General features: G+C 34.1%; 1 protein-coding gene across 4 annotated transcripts in view; it reads right to left on the reverse strand.

The window, feature by feature from the left end:
* MAP3K2 (mitogen-activated protein kinase kinase kinase 2) overlaps positions 1–23,108 on the reverse strand; it is a 95,206-nt gene that overhangs the window by 16,300 nt on the left and 55,798 nt on the right. For 3 of the 4 annotated variants that reach the window (XM_082396636.1, XM_082396635.1, XM_082396637.1), the window contains 13 exons: positions 22,621–22,739; positions 21,905–21,945; positions 20,287–20,386; positions 15,084–15,197; positions 14,823–14,910; positions 11,359–11,489; positions 10,347–10,426; positions 8,989–9,056; positions 8,719–8,811; positions 7,798–8,004; positions 6,218–6,366; positions 5,705–5,836; positions 1,199–1,328 (listed from right to left, as the gene is read on the reverse strand). In XM_082396636.1, the coding sequence (XP_082252762.1) occupies positions 1,199–1,328; positions 5,705–5,836; positions 6,218–6,366; positions 7,798–8,004; positions 8,719–8,811; positions 8,989–9,056; positions 10,347–10,426; positions 11,359–11,489; positions 14,823–14,910; positions 15,084–15,197; positions 20,287–20,386; positions 21,905–21,945; positions 22,621–22,739 (1,452 nt within the window). The other variant, XM_082396638.1, reaches the window with a different exon arrangement.

Below are 23,108 nucleotides of genomic sequence, written 5' to 3' on the forward strand. Positions count from 1 at the left end.
CGTACATTACAAAATGGTCACCACCTTATGTGGTTCTTTAAGCTTTCGGGTTTTGAACTTGATAGCTGAGGTCTGCCTAAGCTGGGTAGACCCTGAGGTGAAAGACAGGCTCCTGTTTCTTTCAGATCATGAGCCATGCTGTCATCCTCTAAGACTCACTAGTAAGGTCCATTCGTTACATGTGATCTGGCTCAGGCATTCTGCAGCAGATCCCACTCTATGACCAGACACTGGTTAGGAATGTTCTCTTTAGCCTGAATATGGCCATATTCAGGGTGTGACATACCACAGAAAGGAAGTAAATTCCTGGTAACTCATAAGAGCCCCTAGAAAGACCAATGAAAAAAAAATTGTCAATTTATTATTTATAAATGTGTGTTGTGTATTTGTTCATTATTCTCGTCAAATGATTGAATAAAGTGATCTTTATATTCGGGTCACAACCTGGTTTTTACAGAATGAAGCCTATCAGTGTGCTTTGCAGTACAGAGTTTTATGACTCTCAAACTTACATACCTCCACCACTATTTTGTCTCACTTCATGCAGTTACCTTATGTAACTGATCCATGAAAACAGTTGAGTTTTTGAGTTTTAAAATGTGAGCTTAACTGAGTTGCAGTTTATCAAAGCTCAGTCTTGGTCTCTCTTCTCATTCTCTCCCTTAGGTAATGAGGTCCATTCCCTCAGCTTTAAATATGATCTCAGCATAAAGTACGTCATCACTGTAACTAACTTTTGAGTGCTTTCTAGGTACCAAGAACGGTTTTAAGCATGTTATACGCATGAACTCATTTAATCCTTGTAAGAATCCTGTGAGCTGTTCACTATCACCACCCTCCTTAAAAATGAGGAACTGAGGCATAGAGAGATTGTCTCGTCTAAGGTCACACATCTGGTGATGGATAAAGCCTGAATCTGATTCAGGTCAAATTCAGAGCCCCTATTCTTAACCGCTATGTTCGAATGCCTGTGCGCTATGTGTGAAAACATGTCTCATTTTCATGCTCATTTGAACTTTACTGATTCTGTGAGCCCCAACAGGGGAGCTTCCCTCTTGTGGCGACCTGAACAACACGACTAGCTGGAACTGTTTTCCCCTGGTATTTTAAAGGTGCATGTATTAAATGTTGAATTTCTTAACCACAGCACATGTTTTGTTAAAAGAACTGTGTACTTAAAAAATACCTCATTACTTACCTTTTATATCTCTATGAACAATCATATTACTGTGCAAATAATGGACTCCCTCCAGAATCTGACGGGTGTATTTCCTAGTCACATTCTCAGTAAGAGCTCCATATGCTTTTAGTTGGTCCTTAATTGAACCCTAGGATAAAAGAAAACGAAAGAAAACTATAGTATGGTTTGAAATGAAAACTACTAGTAAATCTTTATCTTTAAAGATGTGTACATGTATATTTATCTGTTATTCTTATCGACTGAATAAAGTGATCTTTATTTTATTTTTAACATCTTTATTGGAGTATAACTGCTTTACAATATTTTATTTATTTTTAATTGAAGTGTAGTTGACATACAATGTCATGTTAGCTTCAGGTGTATAACATAGTGATTCGACATTTAAATGCATTACAAAATGATCACCACGATGAGTCTGGTAACCATCTATCTCTGTACAAAGTTATTACAGTATTATTGACTATATTCCTTATGCTGTATATTACATTCCCATGACTTATTTATCTTAAAACTAGACATTTTAATTTGGAGAGTCCTAGTTCATGACTGGGAGGCTTTAATTGGAGAGCACAGGAATTCTCAGGAAGGACATTATATGCTATTAATTTAACATAAAACTCTACTATATTCCCTGACTAGAACTGTGGAAGGAAGCCTTTAAAACTATTCTTTGACTGATACCCTTGTTTCTATGACTATGCTGGTTCTATCTCCTGTTCCTTGCAACTGTATTTTTTAAAATTCTCCAGTACTTTTATCTTGCATTGTTTTTGCCCCGAATACATTTTTGATTTTCCTACTTGCTCTTCTATATACGTCCTACTTTAATTTTATTTATTTTGTTCTTACTCTGCTTTTACAACACAGTTTTATTGATACCTGCAAACTTACTTCTCAGGAGAAAGAATGGGTATGATTAGAAGATCTGAATACACATGAGATTTTAAAGTTTTTCTTTTATATACTCACCACTTTAGTTCAAAACATGAGAAAAATATATTAAAAAGGAATTTCTAATTTTCTTACATGTTTTAGGCAGGATGAGGTACCATCTCTGAGAATAGGGAATCAATCTGAAGTGAGACATAGGCACTTGAATTTTGAAAAAGCTTCCCTGATGATTCCAATGTGCAAATTTGATAAATAATCACGACTTTAAAAGATGGAAATAAAATGCTTCCTGAGGGACAAAATCTTTTAGAGATAACATATCCAAATGTTCCTGTCTTTCCTTGAATACTGGTAAACTGTGTACTTTGTCATATAAAAATAGATCCTTGGATTTTACAGGTTTAGCCATTTGCTGTTTCCACTATTCATGAGCAATCCCTGAAGGGACAGCAAGATGCAATTCTGCTGACCCCAACTTGCAAACACGTGTGGAAAGCCTTAGGCAGTGAGTGAACCCAGACAACCAGTCATACGTATAACTCAATGCGGCTTGTTCTTCAGTCAACTTATTATGTCTCTACTTGTAGTAATGCACAAAATAACACAGCTAGAACTGAGCTTTCCAAACCGTAAGCCCCCAGATACTTGTAGGCTGCAAATGAGTGTCAGACTTACAGATCCTCTGGGCCCTCAGGCAGCTGGGCCAGTGGCCCATGGTGCTAACAGCTCCATCAGTGTAGGCTGTTTACTGCTGTATAACATGAAAATATTATCTTCTTCAGTGTGAACAACTGGAATGGGCTGGAAAGCACTGTGTCAGATAAAAACTGTGTGTGTGTGTGTGTGTGTGTGTGTGTGTGTGTGTAAGAGTAACAGAGAGAAGTCAACTGCTAGGTCAGGTATTGGAAATAAAAGAAAGTTATGGTTCCGGTGTGAAAGTAGTTCTAGATAGACTAAGGAATGGAATGTTATGTTGGGAAAAACTGAAGAATGGAATGACAATTTTGGCAAAGCTTGAATCTAGGGCATAAAGGGGTCCATTATACCAAATTTAATGAAAGAAATTATATAGCATCATTTACAGACTTGGAGATTCACGGAAGTCTAGGAACATCTATGTCCATCCCATATATGCCATGGGCTTGCCGTACACATAATTCATTTAGATTGTCAGTGAACTATCATTAATTTAGTAACATGCTTTTCAAATTCAAGGAGTGATAACCTAGACTTTGAAAAGACAGCTGCCTTTACAAAACCTAATGAGAAACATGATCTAATGCCTTTTTCTGAATAGTCCTAGTTTAGTCTTAAGATTGCTAAATATATAAAGATTACCCATATCTCTATTTGCGATGTAAACTGGTTCTAACCAATGAGCCATTTTAATTAATTTTATCTTCAACAATCTGGGTCTCTATTCACATTTATTCATAGTTATTTCCTTATTTTTAATTTAAATATTTGTTGCACAAACAGTAATGGGAATCTGAATAAGAGAAAAGTCAATCACAATCCCAACATAATACATTTTCATTTTTCTAAGTTTCTTCTGTTCTTGTCCAAATACAGATACTTTTAAAATATCATTACCAATATTAAAAAGCATCTTATATTCTTTTTCTCTAAGTACTTCCTCCAACTTTGCTACATTGCTTCACAATTTTAATTTTTAATATATACTCTCTTGGACAATGCCATCATAATTTACTTCCACTGGGGGAATTGATATTTCCACTTTTTCCATCACAGATAGTACTAAAATAAAGGTTCACAGCTTTCTCCTTCTTTTGGATTACTTCTGTAGACTAAATTTTTTTTTTTTTGTAGACTGAATTTTAAAAAACAATTTACACTGCCAACATAATCTTTGAAAATAAAAAAGTAGCAATGATGAATAACAGTGGTGTCCCTATAAACAATTATTCATGAAGATAAAAATCAAAGTAAAATTTACTGTTGCTGTTGTAAGACCGAGGATGGTTTAAGACCATTACAATCGGCCTGTATTCGCAGGCCTCACGTCTGGGGATTCAACCAACTGCTGACTGAAAATATCTGGAAAAAAAAATTCCAGAAAGTTCCAAAAAGCAAAACTTGAATTTGCTGCACTGGCAACTATTTACATAGCATTTACATTGTAGTTGTAACTATTTACATAGCATTTACAGTGTATTAGTTATTATGAGTAATTAAGAGATGACAAAGTATATGGGAGGATATGCGTAGCTTATATGCAAATACTACACCATTATATAAAGGACTTGAGCATCTTTGGATTTTGATAGCCGTGGGAGGTCCTGGAACCAATTCCCTGGGGATACTGAGGGACAACTGTACTATGAGATACTGATCCACAGTTTTATTGATCCATAAGATTAAACTGCAACCTGTACATTCTACATACAATTCTAATAAGCTATTTCCTTAAAGACCCATAAATCAAGCCTTTTTCTAACATATACTGCCTATTATGAGAATGAATGTATTTTTAAGGGAGTAAATATACCACCATCTTGAAAATCATTAGTATTAGAATGTACTCTACAAATACTAAAAATAATGAAGAAGGAATGACAGAGTTTTTTGCAAATCACATTTTTCACCTCCCAATGAAATTACTGACTCAGGCAATGACTATCAATCTGTGTTAAAAACATTAGATGGATGGTTGAAAAGGAACTGGATATTCCTATGTGCCACTGCTGTAAGCCCAGATTACTTTCTGGTCTTCAGGAAAAAACAAAACTTTACAATGGAAGAATCAGGACATCAATCACCCTAGTCAAGCAGTCAACCTTAGCATCACTACCAGTAGAACAACCAGAAATTGTATGTCTCCTAATGGGATGCACAGCATCATTTAGGATGCATGCGAATAAATGTTGAATTTGAATATAATTTAGATTTTAGATCTAACTTGGAGTTTACAGGAAATACGGGGGTAAACGAACAAACTAAACACCACCACGAGGATGCAAGGGGAGAAATCTATGAGATGAGACTGTCAACAGAACAACTAGTTTGGTCTCTTTCTTTTTTTTCTTCTTAATGTCTTTATTGGAATATAATTGCTTTACAATGGTGTGTTAGTTTCTGCTTTATAACAAAGTGAATCAGCTATACCTATATGTATATCCCCATATCTCCTCCCTCTTGCATCTTCCTCCCACCCTCTCTATCCCACCCCTCTAGGTGGTCACAAAGCACCAATAGCTTGGTCTCTTTGTCGAATCTGTCACCTAAAACTGTTCTAGATTAAAAGAGGAATAAGAGACATAGTAGCAAAATGTAATGTGTGGTCCTGGACTGAGTCCTGGTTTGGATAAGCCAGTTATTACAGGTTATTTTTAGGGCACTTAGGGAAATCTGAGTATAGACTGCTATGATGTCTGTAACCTATTTTAGTATAATTTAGTATTTTTAAAAACGAGTTAAAAAATACAAAGATAGATGAAGAAGACAGAAAATAAAATTATATTACCCATTTCTCATTTAAAACTCTTCCAAAATGTCCTTAACATTTTACAATCAAAGTTTTGTTGTTTTTCTTTATTCTCAACTAAGACTTTAAATAGAATATCTCTATTTTCAAAGGATGTACTAACTTACCCCTGGCATATATTCCATAAATATGGAAAGTGTTTTTTCTTGGGGATCCCTCAAACAGCCATAATACTGAACAATTCGCTCATGCAGCAAGTTTTTCAACAACTGAATTTCACACTCAAGTGCATTTACTTCCTGAAAGACAGAACTCACTGTTAAGTCTTTACAGCATGGCTAGTAAAAGCAAAAAAATTCTAACTTCATGGACCATCAAGGTGATTTCACTCTGAAATTTTCACTTCCCAAGGAATAAACATTTTAAAGTCTCTAAACAATAATAACTTTTGTAACAGTCCTTGATGGTATGCTAAAGCAACACTAAATCACATTAGGAATATAACTGAGTACTAAAAGAGAAAAATCCACAGTACAAAGTAAACAAACATATCTAGTTATCTATTTTTTTTGCAAATAATTTGTATTGAGGAAAAACAAAAAATTCTATTATGTGTTATATTTATTTTAGTAAAAATGCTTCTTATAATGTGACAAAGTAGCTTATGCAGTGATTCTTACCTTGCTGGTCTCAGGGCTATCTGGGTCAAACTGAACTTGCTTAACAGCCAATTCTCTTCCTGTATCAACATCATAACAGAGGTAGACCCTGCCAAAGGCTCCCTGGCCAAGCAGTTTGCCCAATCTCCAGTTGGTTGGAGCGCGAGGTGCTAAAAAAGAACATTTTCTTAAAATGGAATAGCCCAATGGCACACAATGGTTAAGGACTACTGCATTAGTGATATCCTTAATTGAATATGCTTGGATATTAAGGGAAAATCATGTTCATCCAAATTCATAACGATCATCATCTTTGAAAACTATAAGAACTCTAAACCCAAACAAGGTTCAGATCCCTACGACTAATTTTTTCCAATGAGATTTTTTTTCACCTGATTATAAACGTAATAGCATTTTTCACTCAATTTAAGATGCCACTGATTATGTAAGATGCACTACTTCTAATCTTTACTGCAGTAATATCTGTAATTAGTTTTTCAACTGCCTACAATGTAGAAAGCTGGAAAGACCATCTCTCTCATTCTAACAAGAGGAAATCTTGAAAGCAGCCAGCGGGGGGAAAAGCACACTATATACAGAGGAACAAAGATAAGAAATACAGCAGACTTCTCCTCAGAAAGTATACAAGCCAGAAGACAATGGAGAAATAACTTTAAAGTGCTGAAAGAAAAAAAACTGCCCAGAACTCTATACCCAGAAAAATATATCTTTCAAAAATAAAGGAGAAATATGAGTTTTTCAAACAAACAAAAGCTGAAAGAATTTATTACTAGTAGACTCGTACTACAAGAAAAGGTTAAAAACAATTCTTTGGGCAAAAGGAATTTGATACCTGACAGAATCTTGGATCTACATAAAGATCTACAGAAATAAACTGGAGGTATATTTAAAAGACATTCTTCTCCTATTTTTAATCACTTTAAAATATAGTTGTCTAAGGCAAAAATAGCAGCAATGTAGTGAGAGTCACAGATGTGAAAGTAAAATATGACAACACTAGCACAAAAGGGCGGAATTCAGAGTATAAAAATATTGCTGCAATAAATATCTTTGAGCATGAATCTTTTATACATTGCTTACATGATAAAGTTCAAATACTTCACAATCCGGCCTTAGTTACCATTCTAATTCTACTTCGACTGTTTCAAGTAAGATACCCTCTACTTCAGCCAAAAATGAACTATTCCCCATTTTCAGAATATATCATGGCCTCTTGCACATGTCACCTCCTTAACTGGTGAATTCCTATGCACATCATTCTCCCCATTAGATTACATCTTAGAGGCCATATTTGAAATCTCAGAGCTAAGCACTCAATAAGGATATGTGGAATGAATGAATGAATGACTTAATTGGTAACAATTTTCCTAATAAAAGCAAAGGACAGAATCATTTAAAGTAATAGCAGTAATACCATGCTTATACCTGACATTACAACCACCTTTAGAAATACCATTTTTACCTCTTTTGAGATTCTGGTCTCACCCTGAAGACTGGCTTGGTATTTATTCTTTTTTAATACTATAAAATTCTGCAAAGGCTCTGCTACACATTTCACTACGCCAATTTCTATTACTCACAGCGGCTGGGTGGGCTGATGTCCATTACAGTCAAAGTAGGATTGTCTATGTCACTTCCCCTTCTTCTTATTCGACTCTCATCATACTCTGGGGTAAAGATACTGCTTCCACTACTAGTGCTTAAGGAGTGGTCTGTAGGACTGAAACTCACAGGAGACCGGAAGCTGGTCCCCTGGGTCCTTCTAGCTCTTGGAAAAGTTTTACGACCTACAAAGTGAAAACAGAATTACCTTGCAACTTTTATTAATATATTATAATTAAAAGTATTTAAAATTTGTAACATAAGGAACAGAAATTTGTTGTGACTAGGCTAAGAAACTAAAACAGCAATTATTTGATTATATGTTTTAAACTTAAGAATAGTATTTTTTAAGAGTGCAAAGAAATATCTTTGTTAACACTGAATCATGAAGTAAAAAATAAAAATACAAAGAAGAGAAAAGTGAAAGCAGAAATGAAAAGTGGGGAAAAAAGAAACAGAATCTGAATATAAATTCAAATAACCTCTTATGTTAACACACACACATTCATAAAAGCATAGAACTCCCTCAGTTTTGTATAAAAAGGAGAAAAAATATATTTTATTCTCATTTCCAATAATGATTTAAAATACAAAATAAAAATTGGAAAGTTTATAGGCAGCAATTTTTTTTCCTTAAAAGGACAATGCAAGTAGGCATTTCAACATCAAGGAATAGTTTTCTAGTTAATACCATTTTTAACTACTCCTTTTTTTTTCCTAAGGGAAAGATAAGTATTATGAGGTAAGTTGGCATAAAGCTAAGATGTTATTGTAGTTTTAATTATGATCCAATATCTTTAAAAAAAGTTTTAAGCAGAAAACTAAGTGATATAGGAACAAGTTTATTTTTATTGTTTCTGAGATTTTTAACAAACTGTTCTTTGATCTAATAAACTTACCATCATTATAGTCTTGATGATGATATGAAACATGATACCTTCTTGGATATGTTCCTCCTTTTCCAAATTTCTCAAAGATAGGGTTATCATAGTCTATTAAGACACACAAGAAAGTTGTATACAAGTTATACAAAAGTCAAATATTTCCAATGATGAACAACACATTTACTCATTTTTATTTGATTTTTTTAAAAAAGTTCCCTCGCCCTCCCAGCCAAAAGATTATTCAATGACGTAACATTTAAACATTTAGAATGTGAACAGTCTAACCTGAAAATTCCTGATGATTATCTGGGTAGCTCTGGGCCCTAGGCATTCGTGATTTTGGATAGCTCTCTCTAAAAGTAGAAAAAGTCTTGTTATTTCAAGACAAAATATTTAAGACATTTAAAAAATCTTTATGCAATACCAATATCTATCTGTATGTATGTGTATATATACATACATATATAAAATAACATATATTTTTATATATACATACATATATACACACACACATACATATATATACACATATATACGCTCTCTCTGAAACATTAACTGAGAAAGGGGGAACTTCTTTTCAAACACTCATTTGGTACATGCACCGCAAAAAGCCTGGCTTTTAAAATTAACCCACAGAGTACAGTGGTAAGATTGATACATTTTGGAATTACAGATGCATGGAAACACCTGTGTTTCAATCCTAGCTCTGCCACTTAAACTAGCTATTGCAACCTTGGCAAATCACCTTTCTGAGACTATTTCCGCATTTATAACAAGGAGATAATAATGTCTAACTCATCAATTTTATACTTATCTACCTCAGGACAGTGTCTTTCAAGTATTAAGTACTCAATATATAGCTTTCACAACACAATTTCCCTGAATTTCTTAAATGTTTTAAATATCTATCTTGAGACAGACATGGGCACAGACAAAGGTTTCATGTATATGGGTAACAAAAAATTAAATGTAAAGTTCCATACAATATTAGTTATATTTTCCAAATTTGCTTTCATAAAGCAATTCCAGAGGAGATTAAATAGGTCATGATCTTAATAAAGATACTGACTTTGCATGCTACAGGTGAACACTGTCCGATTGAGACCAAGAGAGAGGGAGCACTTGTAACCAAAAATTCACAGATGCAACTTGCCCCAGCTTATATTCCTGAACAGTTGTCTCACAAAAGTACTTAAACTTTAATTGACCAAAATACTGGGACATAATTATCAAGAATATATGTTATTTATAATTTGGTGCCAGAATGAACATAATCCTGAACAGGTGCAACAACTCAAGAATCTCCAAAACAAAACCTATTATGAAAAATTTGACAGCAGTTTCACCAACACATGTTTAAAAGTAAACGTACATAAATTCTAAGTTTGCCTTTAGTTTCAAACACAATTTAGCAAGCAGGAAACTCAAAATATTATAATCAGATATCATTTTAACTAAAAAAGATACCGAGCCCATGAAGTTAAGAAATTTGTCCAAACTGAAAAAATCAATTTGCCGTAAGTATAGATGAGTATCAACTACATTCCTCTGAATGCAGCACAAAAGAGTTGATACTTCGACACGTTATATATATGCATATTTACCCATATATATTAAAAAACAAAAACTACAATCAACATTACCCATCCAGAGGGCTATCAAGTGATGGACAACTCCCTGAGCCAGAATTTTCAGGGCTGCTTAAAGATAATGGGTCCAGCATCTAGAAAAATAAATGGGTCCACCTTGAGTCTGCATGATATAACCAGAAGTTACTGTTTTTTAAAAACAGCTTTATTGAGATATAATTCATGTATCATAAAATTCACCCATTTAAAGCATACAGTGCAGTTCAGTGGTTAATATTGAGAATGTATAACCCTCACCATAATCTCAGAACACTTTCAGTACCCAAAAAAGAAACTCCATATCCAACAGCAGTCATCCCCAGAGTTATTCATTTTTAAATGTTTTAAAAGTAGTTGTCCTTGTAGGTAGGCTACAACTTCAAAATTTACAAACAGAAAAATAGGAATTTTCTATCTCTTTCTCTCTGGATTATTATCTAAATAATTAAAAGCTAAAACACTTCACATAATTTTATTTACTGAAAACTGAACAAAGGGGCCACCCAAATGGAAACAAATGACACCATGACTGCTACATGATTAGAAAATGTAAACTCCTGCAATAATATAAGCAGCCAATGTAATGTTAAGAAAACAATAGCAAATCCATGAAAATACTTCAATACCACAAAACTTTAAAAAACATTTTTAAATGTTTTAGAAAGTAGACAAACCTCAGCTTCACAAAGTTAAATATTTATAGTTTTACTGTGTCTTTCAAATGTTAATTTAAAAAAATCCGAATGTTAATCTCAGGATTATAAGCAAATGCATTCATTCACTTATGGATGAGCGACGTAAGAGAATCAGCCTCATTCCACCTTCTTTATACGTGAATGCACACAGACACATGTAAATTAGTGGGGTTTTCCTATAGTTCTACTACTTTGTTCGCTTATAAAGGAAGATATGGGATTGGAGAAGAGGTAAAACAAATACCCCCTCCTCCATATACCTGCCAAACCACACTATTCCCTGACAACATCCCTTTAAATGAAATTAAAAACCACATCCAAATTTTGCTTACTTGGTCCATGCTCTCTGGAATGAACTCTCCTTCACTGTTGATACTGGTAAATGACCCATTCCGGGCAACCTGGTGTAATTCATCTGGAATGTATCCAGGGGGAGGGGAGCTTCTATCTCTACTAGTGGGACCTCAAAGGAGAAAAATTATATGATTTTATAAATTCCAGCAGGGAACCAATTCTTGTTTTAATTAAATATACACTCAAAATTTCTGGACTATAATACGAATGCTTTTAGCAACTGAAATCTAGTTTTTATTAAAGCTTATCAGAGCACTCATGTCTGTAAAACTTCAAATGTTTTTATTCCTTTCTAAACTCCCACCTACTGTAATTATTAACCTTATTGTAATATTCACTTACATTTTTTAGGTGGTATGTTCTTCTGACTGCTGGCAACTGCATTATGAGTATTGTATTGATAATACAATAAAGATTTTTAGACAAATGCCACTGCTTCTGCACTTTCAAAGGTCACTTGTACCCTGGTATATGTTACCCTTTAATGTAATTTATGGAAGGCATCATGATGTAGTGGAAAGAATATGGGCTTTACAGTCCAACCTCAATTTAAATCTCAGTTCCAGTTATTTACCAGCTCTGCGTCTTTGGGAAAGTTATCCAATCGCCATGAACCTGTTTCCTCATCTGTAAACATGGGACTAAATCTCTCCTTTGCAAGGGTGTTGTGATGGCAAAATTATTCATAATGAACATACGCTGTGCACATCTGTCTACATGATGTTCTTTCCATTGCCACTCTTTAATCTTTAGAAACCTAAAGTGAGGTTACTTCTTAGTCATTTAGTCAACATTAGAATGTTTCCAATTTGGAATCCTGGATTTTATTCTTGGGTACTTAAAATTAGGCTTTTGGCGGCAAGCCATATTCCTGGAATTTAAATTTCTTCATAGTTTAGAAAATTAGAGAATCTAATATAGTTCATCTAATTATGCTATGCTTGTTAACACAGTTTCTCAGCTTTCCTCCTTATTTTTTGAAATTAAACTATAAAAAAGATATGATGAAATCATGTGAGCATTTGAGTTCTGGTCAGATTTAAAGCAAAAAAGGCTTTTGCCTCATGTAAAGGGGTCACTGTAAATACGTGGCGGCATTTGTTAGTGAAGAGATAGGGAGAAAGAGAACAAAATGATTATCAAGAGATATGCATGAAAAAGATAATTTTTCTACACGGGACTCCAAAATTATTAGGAACTACTGAGCCAGTGGTTGATTTGGGCTTTGTAACAACTATGATCACAATGTCCCTAATATTTTTATTTCTTCCATATGACCCTATTTATAAACGAAGATAAATATACTCATTATTCGAAGCAGATAGGGAAGAAAAAAAGCTTAGAAAATTTCTTCATCTTCTTAATTGATAACCCATTTTTTTGAACCTTTGTTATTAATAGGTATGCCAATGCACTCCTGGTCAAAACCTCCACACCAGCATATACTCCCATCCCAAAAGAAGTTCTTCCTCTATCTTTTGTAAAAATAATTGAAGGAGATAATGATCAATAAATAAGGAAAAAAGATAATGGTCATATCTATCAAAGCCATTTCAAGTTTAAAGAGGTGCCAAGAAAAGACTAGTAAATTTTATACTTTACAATTTCCAGTTTCTTCTTATGCTGGCACTGAAGTCAAACAAGAATATTTATTAGTAGAATAAGAGTGAGACATTCAGTACAGTTTTAAATCAAAATGAATTTAAAATGTCAATTTAACTAATGTATTTAGCTTGTTCTGTCTAATGCAACTAAGATGAATTAGCAATTTTTTACTTTAAAATGATAGGTACTATAATGATAAGAAAAAGGATAAAGAAATAAATGTATGATTAATAATAGTCATGCTTTCTAGTTTGAAAAGCAAAATGTAGTTTAAAAGTGTTCTCTCAGGGACTTCCCTGGTGGTGCAGTGGTTAAGAATCTGCCTGCCAATGCAGGGGACACAGGTTCGAGCCCGGGTCTGGGAAGATCCCACATGCCACAGAGCAACTAAGCCCGTGCACCACAACTACTGAGCCTACGCTCTGGAGCCTGTGAGCCACAACTACTGAGCCCTTGCGCCACAACTACTGAAGCCCATGCACCTAGAGCCCGTGCTCTGCAACAAGAGAAGCCACCATGATGAGAAGCCCAGGCACCACAAGGAAGAGTAGCCCCCGCTCACCGCAACTAGAGAAAGCCCATGCGCAGCAATGAAGACCCAACGCAGCCAAAAATAAATAAATAAATAAATAAATTTATTAAAAAGAAAAAAAAGTGTTCTCTCAATTGACTGCTACAACAATCCCATGATTTAAAGATGAGGACAATGTTAGTGGTCTCAGGTTAATTATAGAGCTGGCATTTGAATTCAGGTACCCCTAATGTTCTTTCATCAAAAATTTAAATTATATCAAAATACATCCAAATGAAGACAAGCAATTTTTATTTTACTTGTATATTATCTCTGCTGCTCATACTTCCAACACTTCTCAAACCCAAAGTAAGACAAAAGACAGACACTTAGAAGGAAGTAGTCATAAAAAAAGCTTTTGGGTAACAAAACAGAAGATGAATAACAGATTTTTCGGTTGGTTCACATGCTAATTTAATCTTTTCTTTCATTACTAACAATCCTCTTCTATCACCAGTCTTAGATTCCCTTCCTGCTTCCTCCTTATTCATCTGTTTTATGTCTCCTACTTCCCCCTTTAAATCCATCCCTCACATATGTTTTCATGCTACCTTTAATACCCATATTCACTGCCCTGTTAAAAAGATTTATAAGTGTTTTTCGAGCAATGAAATGTTTTTATCATATAAAAATGTAGATTATCAATGTTTTATACAAATTGAAGAAGATACACAGAACTGGGGAGTTCAGAGCACCTCTGCCCAGCCTATGCCTCTCTAATAGGCCCTCCTTTAAAAAAAGAAAAAAGAGGCACACAGGATCCATTTTTCTTTTTACCATAAACTTAAATATAAGTGTATTTTTAATGACTAATAAAGTAATTATAAAACATAATCTGGAAATTCTTAGCAATCTTTATTTTGGTAGCATTCTTGGCAATAACTAAAACTTAGAGAAAGGTTTATGAACTTAGTCCATCCATTAATTTTAATATGTTAGAATTACTTCATTTAATTTTTTTCCCTTCAGCTTATTTGTACAATTAAAACGCTTTTGAGGTTTTCTTTTAACTTGTTAAACATCAAAATACCCTGGGTATATAAAGAAAGGAAATATTTAAACTGGAGACTGCTAATCGTGTAATACTTGACATTAACTTTTCAAGGGACATCAGATACCAGAACATAGTTAACTGAACTAAATTACAAAGAGTACAGAGATAGGCTGCTATTTATCAGGATTATGTTTAGGTGTTGCCCTACCTTAAAGGATGGAGATGAAACCAAGAAATCACCCATTTCATGATTTCGACACTAGCTTTCTTACCTACTACAGAAAGTCTTTTTTTCCTCTCTGCTCCAAATACTGTGTTATCCAAATCTTCTAGTGATGGCAATGGCTCTAAATTAGTAGCCTACGAAGAAAAAAAGAAGATTCGTGCTATTCTTCCCCTTTAGGGCTTTAATCAGAATCCTTTCCCCTACCAAATATAACCCAGGCATTCTGTGTAACTATGTTTCATATATTGACTTTTACAAGCATCAATCCTATAATCCTCACGGAAAAAAAAAAAATCCCAATTCATACCTGTGTACTTCCGTTTATTACAAGTAATATTTTGAGGCTCTTCATATGAATACTGCGATCCAGCAGTTCCACAGCTTTGTCCAAGTCATCTTGGGTGGTTAATGGAATCACCAACTAAACAAACGGGAACAGAATTATGTAGCCATCTCACCAGGTCAAGTCCTCCCGGGAGCATCTCCATTACTATGGAATTATAAACCTCAAAATACCTTGCTCTTTGATTTGTCAGTATAATGAAATTCTGAACGAATACATGTATCTAGATTGTTTTGCTCTTCCCATCCTACCATCGCTAAAATCATAAAATGAGTATGGATTAATAAATTTTTTTGCTTTACTGAACATTAAATTCTTCTAGAAAACACATTTAAAGATTAAAGATCAATTTTCTAGGATATTTCCATAATATTATTAAACCTAAGTTATAATATCTTCACCTCAAAACAGCATTAAGGAACATACACAGAAACTACGTAAAATAACAGTACTATCGTTTATCTGCATGATGAAGGGTTTACTTGTCTTACAGCAACACAGATTCTCGCCCTCACCCGGAATGCTTACCAACATACAAAATACAATGAGCATCAGGGACGGACGCCATGGAGGGGTGCCTCCACTAACGTACCTGCAATCTACAGCCTACCTGGTGCTCTTATCTCTGACTTGACCACTACAGTCTAAAACAAGTAAGCTAAATGGGTGAGCCATCCTACAGTAACGCCTGAATGTTGAAATCTGCTTTCATTAGTCCTCTCACGGATCAGATGTTATAAGGGACAAAAGCACCTGAACAGCCTGTGAGGAAAAAGCATGATTCATACTACTTAACAAAATACTTCTTTTTTTAAAAATGTAAACTTAGTAGCTTAAGATGACTTTGTCAATAATCTTCAAAGTACATTCCGTTTCACTGAAAGGACAGAATAAAAACAAGTGAACATATTCCATACTTGTGAGCCGGCACTAACACAGTATATAAGCCAATCAAACGTAAAGGCCTAGTTAGTTAAGGGTCCTCTACAGTACAAATATCTTGCAGGTAAGGACTCCCCCTAAGCCAGCAATGAACACAGAGCACATCAAAAACCAAATACTTGGTAAATATTGTTTAATAAATATCATAGGGTAAAAGCTTCATCTGCACCCAAACCCACTAGCTGACATGGTGTGCATTCATTCCCCGTAGATTTCTTTATGAAAACTATTCCTTGTTTTAAGAAAGGCTGCCAGACACAAATACAAAGCAGAACTAATGTGAATTACATCATACAATCTGCTTACATTTACTTACTCTGTACTTGAAATTATATTCCCAATTTCTGTTCATATAGCTAGTTTTATACTGTCACAACTTAGCTACTATCAGGCCTTTTTTTCCCTGTGATAATTTTTTTCTAATAAAAAAAAGAATATTAACTGTTTGGTATCATAGCACAAGTCTGATCTACTTAAATTCCTTTCATTTTCCTATCAATCATGAACCATATTGGTACACCTTGTTCCCATCTTTAACAGTTTTTAAATTATATTTTAAGCACTAGAAAACATTTTAAAGCAATGAAGAGGATTGTTTTGCCAACTTTTCATTTAGGGGGAAACCTGAATGTTTACTTTAACTACACATTATTTATAATTGGATTGTTTACTTCTCCAAGATACTGCTGCTTTGGAAGTAAAAAAGCACTAATTTAAATCACAGCAACAAAGTATGAACATAAATGATTCCGCTCTTCTTTAGCTTACGAAAGTGAAATCTGGCCATTCTGGAGTACCTGCGGTGGCAGCCTGGACTACTGTCTATATATCACTGATGTAATCCCTCATATGTGCTGAGATCACTCATTACAAATTTTAAAACAAAGACTAAGAGTCACGAACAAGTCCCACCCTACCTAAATTATACTCAATAAGTCACCCAATATTTCCCTGCTTGGTGAATTCATTTTGGCCTCATTCATAAAATCTATTTGCCTCTGGCTTATTACTGATAAATCCAGTTGTATGTTAAAAAAAATCATTTCTGGAAAGGAAACTAAAAATTAAGTCCAAAACCCCGTTAAATAGAACCTAAATTTGAAATAAGTTAATTATCCTCCTAACTTTACATAGTGAAACATGAAAACTGTCTATAAAAAGCCTTGTCCTCCTCTACCCATCTAAAATGGAAAAGGTCTTAGAAAACCCACTTACTTTTGCCTGCACACCCCCATTTATCTCCTGTGACAATACACACACACCCGACACTTTATTAGATAAAGAGTAGCCTAACTCACAGATCCAACCAATCCCAGCTTAAATTTGCTTGTTTCCATTCTGGCAAACCAGAAGTTATAGTCTTTTAGAACAGAGGATTTTATATTACACGAGAAAAAAAAAATTTATAGAACTGGAAAAACAAGCAGTCTAAATGAGTTTTTAGCTTGTCTACAAGTCCACGAAACTAATAACCCTTGTTAAGTCTTTCCCTAGTGCCCCCAATGTCCAAGGACATGCCCTGGGCTTGTCATGATGTGAATCAGGACATGGTTAACTCACAGAATCTCACAGAAACTCAGAGTTGCAAGACAATTTTAAACAATGTAATGTTACCCCAATGCCTCCTCCACCACATTTCTGCCAAGAGGCCACCCAGCGTAATGGCAAAACCACTCTCAGAAATCCTTTAGAAAGCATGAGAAAAAGAAACTGAAATGGAGACATTTTCCAATTTTTAGACAATGGGAGAGGGTTCCTAAAACTACAGATCAATTAGCTTGATGTCAATGCTCAAGAAAACCCTAGAAAAAATTACACGCAGGCACCCCTTGTTTTAGTGTGCTTCACTTTACCGCACTTCACAGATACCGTGTTTTTTACAAATTGAAGGTCTGTGGCACCCCTGCCGCAAGTCTACTGGCACCATTTCTCCAATAGCATTTACTCCCCTTATGTCTCTGTGTCACATTTTGGTAATTCTTCCTAATATTTCAAACTTTGTCATTATTATTACAATTGTTATGGTGATCTATGATCAGTGATCTTTGATGTTACTATTACAAAAAGATTACAGTTTGCTGAAGGCTAAGATGATGGTTAGAATTTTTTAGCAATAAAAGTATTTTTAAGTAAGATTTTTTTTTAGACATAATGCTATTGTACATTTAAGAGACTATATTATAATGTAAGCTTAACTTTTATATGCACTGGGAAACCAAACAATTCATGTGACTAGTTGTATTACAATAGTCACTTTATTGTAGTGGTCTGGAACTGAACCTGCAGTATCTCCAAGGTATGCCTATAAACAAATTGGGAGAACTCAGAAAATAAACAGTAATTTTAGGAGCTCAGACAGGTACAATAGGAACAAATCATGTCAAACTAACTTCATTTTTCTTGATAGAACTACTAAGTTCACAGATTAAGACAATATTGTAGTCAATGTATCTTGGCATTTGAAAGTTTTCCATGATACAATTTTAGACCAAACAAAACCAAAACCAAGATATAACTGGGTTCCTTAGAATCATACCATGAGATAAAGATTCAAGTATGTTTATAAAAGATACTAGGAAACACTGATAGGGGAATGGGGAAGACAGGGAAGAGAAGGAGCCCCATAAAGGGTATACTATCCAGCACTTACCACAGTTGGTAAGTGGGGCCCATCCATCTCCACCTCCCACCACATCCTTGAGCCTCATATCGCCAATCCCAATTCCCCACCACCACCATATGTACTTCAGCTTACACCCTATAGCCATACCTCTGAAAAGCCCTCAGAGTCTCAGGGGCTGGCAGATGGAAATCAGGCCAGCACAAACAGAAATAAATATCAAGATAGGGCCAGGCAACAAGAGGTGTTCATGGCTAACTGAAAACCCAAAAAAGTATTTGAAAAATAACATTTTAAGGTATTACCACAGTATAGTACTCATCACTTTGTTCAGAAATATTATTTGGATATGGATTTTTACTTTATCAAAATATTTTCCACTTTCAGCTATAAGTGGTTTCTTTAGACAAGCTACATTAGCATGTTCTTTTGCTTTAAAATAACAGTAATTCATTTGAAAATCTAATATTTCAAATATTTTTATTAGCACAATGCTTTAATATTTGCAAAGTACTTTCACACTTTCTCAAATTAATTTTTACTGAACTTTCCACTGTCACTCCATTCCCGCTGACACTTTTTCTATTCCTGACACACAAGTCTTTTCCATCTTAGGATCTCTGTATGCTCTGCTCTCAAGCTGCTCTCTCTGTCAGGAATGTTGTTCCCCTCAAACTCTTTGCAGGGTTGGCTTTTCATACTTCAAATCTCAACAACTAAATAGTACCACCTCATTCAGCTCTTCCTTAGTACCACCTAAATAGGACACCTACTGCCCTTGCCTTTATCCTTTATCATAACACTTTATGCATTTCCTTCAAAGAACTTCACATATTTAAACAATTCAATTGTTAACTGTCTGCTTCTACCACAAGTCTATAAACTCCATGAGGGGTTGTAATTCATAAATCATAGCCATCATGCCTGGCAAATTCAACAGTATTTTTCGACAGGGAAAAAAACCAAATTAACCAATTAACTAAATTGTCCCTAAAATTTTTTAAATCTCAAGATCTTGATCTGAGATCACAGGACTTGAAAGAAATCTCAGAGATTTGCAATCCAAATTTTACAGAAGGTTCAAAAGGGATTCCCCAGAACACAGAGCTCCTGAATGTCATAGTGAGCCCTTAAGATTACAAGTACTGACTCCCAAACATAAACATGATGATCTAATCACGTCCTTACAAACATGAAAGTAATCCTTTAAGCTTTAACTAAACTGTCCAACTACCAAAGCTCGGTTGACTCTGTAGACAAGTATACATATATAACTGGGTTCCTTAGAACTCCTTAGAGAGTTCATCAATAAAGAACAAAGAGTAAAAATAAAACACAAATAAGCAGCAAACCTCTAAGTAATACATATATTTCCTCCTTTAATAGATTCTCAATTATTTGCACAGTAGCACCTTTCAATATCTTCCACAATGAAAAAACTCATTTTAATAAGTTAAACTTTACTTCTGTTATCTTATTCTTCTCTAAAATACCATATCCTTATCAAGCCCCAAATAAAAGCACAACCATCCTAAAACAATCTCTTAAATAAACACACTGTTTTCCAAAATAAGAACTATTGAAAGTTAAACTGTACATGTTTACCTCATTATTTGTATAATGTAGGTCCATAGACTGTCCAAAGGCAATTTTAGCTTTAGACCTCAGATCTTCCAGTTTAACTGGTCTGGGAAACTGAAGGATTCTATATAGACAGAATTTTTATATATTTTATTTTCTTAGGCATAGTTAAACAACTTACTTGCAACAGTTATCGCTTGGATAGAGAAATATAAAATTAAGTTAAAATGTAAACATTCACTTAAACACTACAATGGCACATTTTTGATCAAGTGCACCAATATTTCAATACAAAGTTCAAGAACTCTGAAGTTTGTTCTATCTTAATAAAAATTATAAAAAGGAAATTCTCTAAATGTTCTGCACTTTATAATTTGTGCTGCAAGTGTTATATGAACATAAAAGAGCAATGTAAAATGTTCATTGAGGAAAGTGATTAAACTTAACTATGTGACATCCATACGATGAAATACATCGAAACTGTTAAAAAGAATAAAGCTGTTCTCCAGGGATCCAAATTTTGATTCCTGTACCCTTATCAACTCAACATTTCTGAGCACATATATATATCATGTAAGCATATCTCCCCCAGATAAATATCTTTAAAGGGTTAAAATTTTTAAATTCTAGAATTTTCTTCGTATTTCACAAAGGATTGACTTGTGTTGCCCCTGGGGACCATGCACCTAAGCTTGGAGACTATTCTACTAGACCATAGGTTTTGTAACAGGAGGGATCATGTCTATTTCACTTACTTTATTCCCTTCATAGCCTAGCATATAGTAAGTACTCAATAAATAGTGCTCAATGAATAAAAAAAAAAATTGAGAAAATATCCATAAAGAATTGTAAATAGGAAAAAAGTAGATTGGACAATACACGTATGGTATATCTGGTATGTTCCCCCCCCTCCTTTTTTTAAACATCTCCGTGTAAAACATTTTTACATCTTCAGGTTGTATGATTTATGAGCCTTTTAAAATTCCTTAAAATGGTTAGATCTTTCATTAAATTAATTTAATGAGACACTAATAATAGAAATAAAATCCCATCTTCTCTAACTCCTATTAGGTCTTGTTTAGCAATTCTGTTGTCAACCACCACTACTACGACTTCCACCATTCCACTGAGATACAGATACCCAGTTGAAGGCTAGGCTTCCACCTCCGCTAAGTAATTTGTAGTCACCATTCCAACTCACTTTCCTCAATGTTATTAATTAAATACAGGTCATATGATTAAAGTCTCTTGAGAATAATCAAAATTGTGAATTTAAGTCCATGCACCTAAATTCTATATGGTATCTGAAGGGATGATACAATTATAATAAGGAGAAATATATTTAATTTCCACTGAGTAAAAATTTTTAAAAATGGTAATATTTAAAACTGCATTATGCAATGACCTTATTTATTTCCTAGTACTGCAAAGTAAAAACATTAATCATTTCTGATGTTTAGCCTGAATTTTGACAGGTTCTATCTTAAGTCCAAGTACACATTACAGTTACCAAGGACTATTCCATTCTCAATTTGTAAGCCATGAACCTTCATTAAAATTCTAAAAACAACCTCTAATGGTCTTAACTAGGACATGCATTTGATTATATCAATAAACCAACATATAATGTTTCCTTCCTTACCTTTTTTCTCCTCTGTGTTCAAATTTGACTCGGACATCATTCTGTAATGAAATAATAAATCATTTCAGAGATCAGATAAAATTTCCAGAATTTCTAAACCACTTTTTTCTTAGTCACTCATTTAAAATAGAGCAGAGGGGGAAGAAGGTTTCATTTTCAGTGTCAACTCCAATCAATTGATAGTGTCTACCAAAGAGCTGAGCTGAGAACTAGGTTGCTGAATCTGGGCTCAACAGGAAAGAGCACCAAGGTCTATTAGTGATGGTGGCATCATGGGTCTGCGACATTTGCTAATTCTGTTAGAGGGCAATATAGAATACTATATTTCCACTTTTTATGTTAGACATCCCAAACAAATTTTATATTATACTCCAATAAAAATTAATTAAAAAAAGAATCAAAATGATCTTCATCTGTAAATATACAGAATAATAGACTATTTTAAATAAAAACCACTTGGTTGTGTTACGTGCCTTAAGAATTGGATGAAACATCAACTCTAGAGAGAAGTTACCACATTAAATGAAACTACCATTTAACAAAACAAAACAAAACAGACACCCTATGGAAAAATGTATGACAAACAACAAAATACTTGATTCGAAAGTGTAAAAGCTAATCACTTTAAACAAACCCTCTATACGATTAGGATATTCAAAGAAAGTAATTCATAGAATAACAATATATATTTATTAAAATATTATTGAGACAAATACCTGCTTTTTTGGTGATAAGGATTTTGCTTTTCTGGTTTCCTGTAAGGATAATGCTGGTCGACTGGCCTTATGAAGAACAGCCAAATCTTGCATGATTGAGTTCAAAGCTTGCTGATCATCTAGGTATTTTTAAAATAACATATACACAGAATTGTAATTTCAATATGTATTTATCATAGACATCAATACAAAATTTATAGTAAAATTTAATGCAAAAATACATTAATTTAATGCAAAAAAATGCATCTAGAACATTTTCAATGCCTACATTCCTGCTATTTTGGTGAAATAAAAATTTAGTTATTTAAAAACTGAAGACAAGTAACATTAAAACTGCACTAGACTCAAGCACCTGCATCATACTTGCACAGGTGTTCACACGAGACATTTATAAGGCAAGTAAAGTCATTCTGATGCTTCTAATGATGTAACATCCTAGCATATGGGTCAAAACAGCCCTGTTATGACAATTTCTTTTCTATGACTCC

This window comes from Balaenoptera borealis (genome assembly GCF_965194805.1).
Source record: "Balaenoptera borealis genome assembly, chromosome: 6".
Classification (NCBI taxonomy): domain Eukaryota; kingdom Metazoa; phylum Chordata; class Mammalia; order Artiodactyla; family Balaenopteridae; genus Balaenoptera; species Balaenoptera borealis.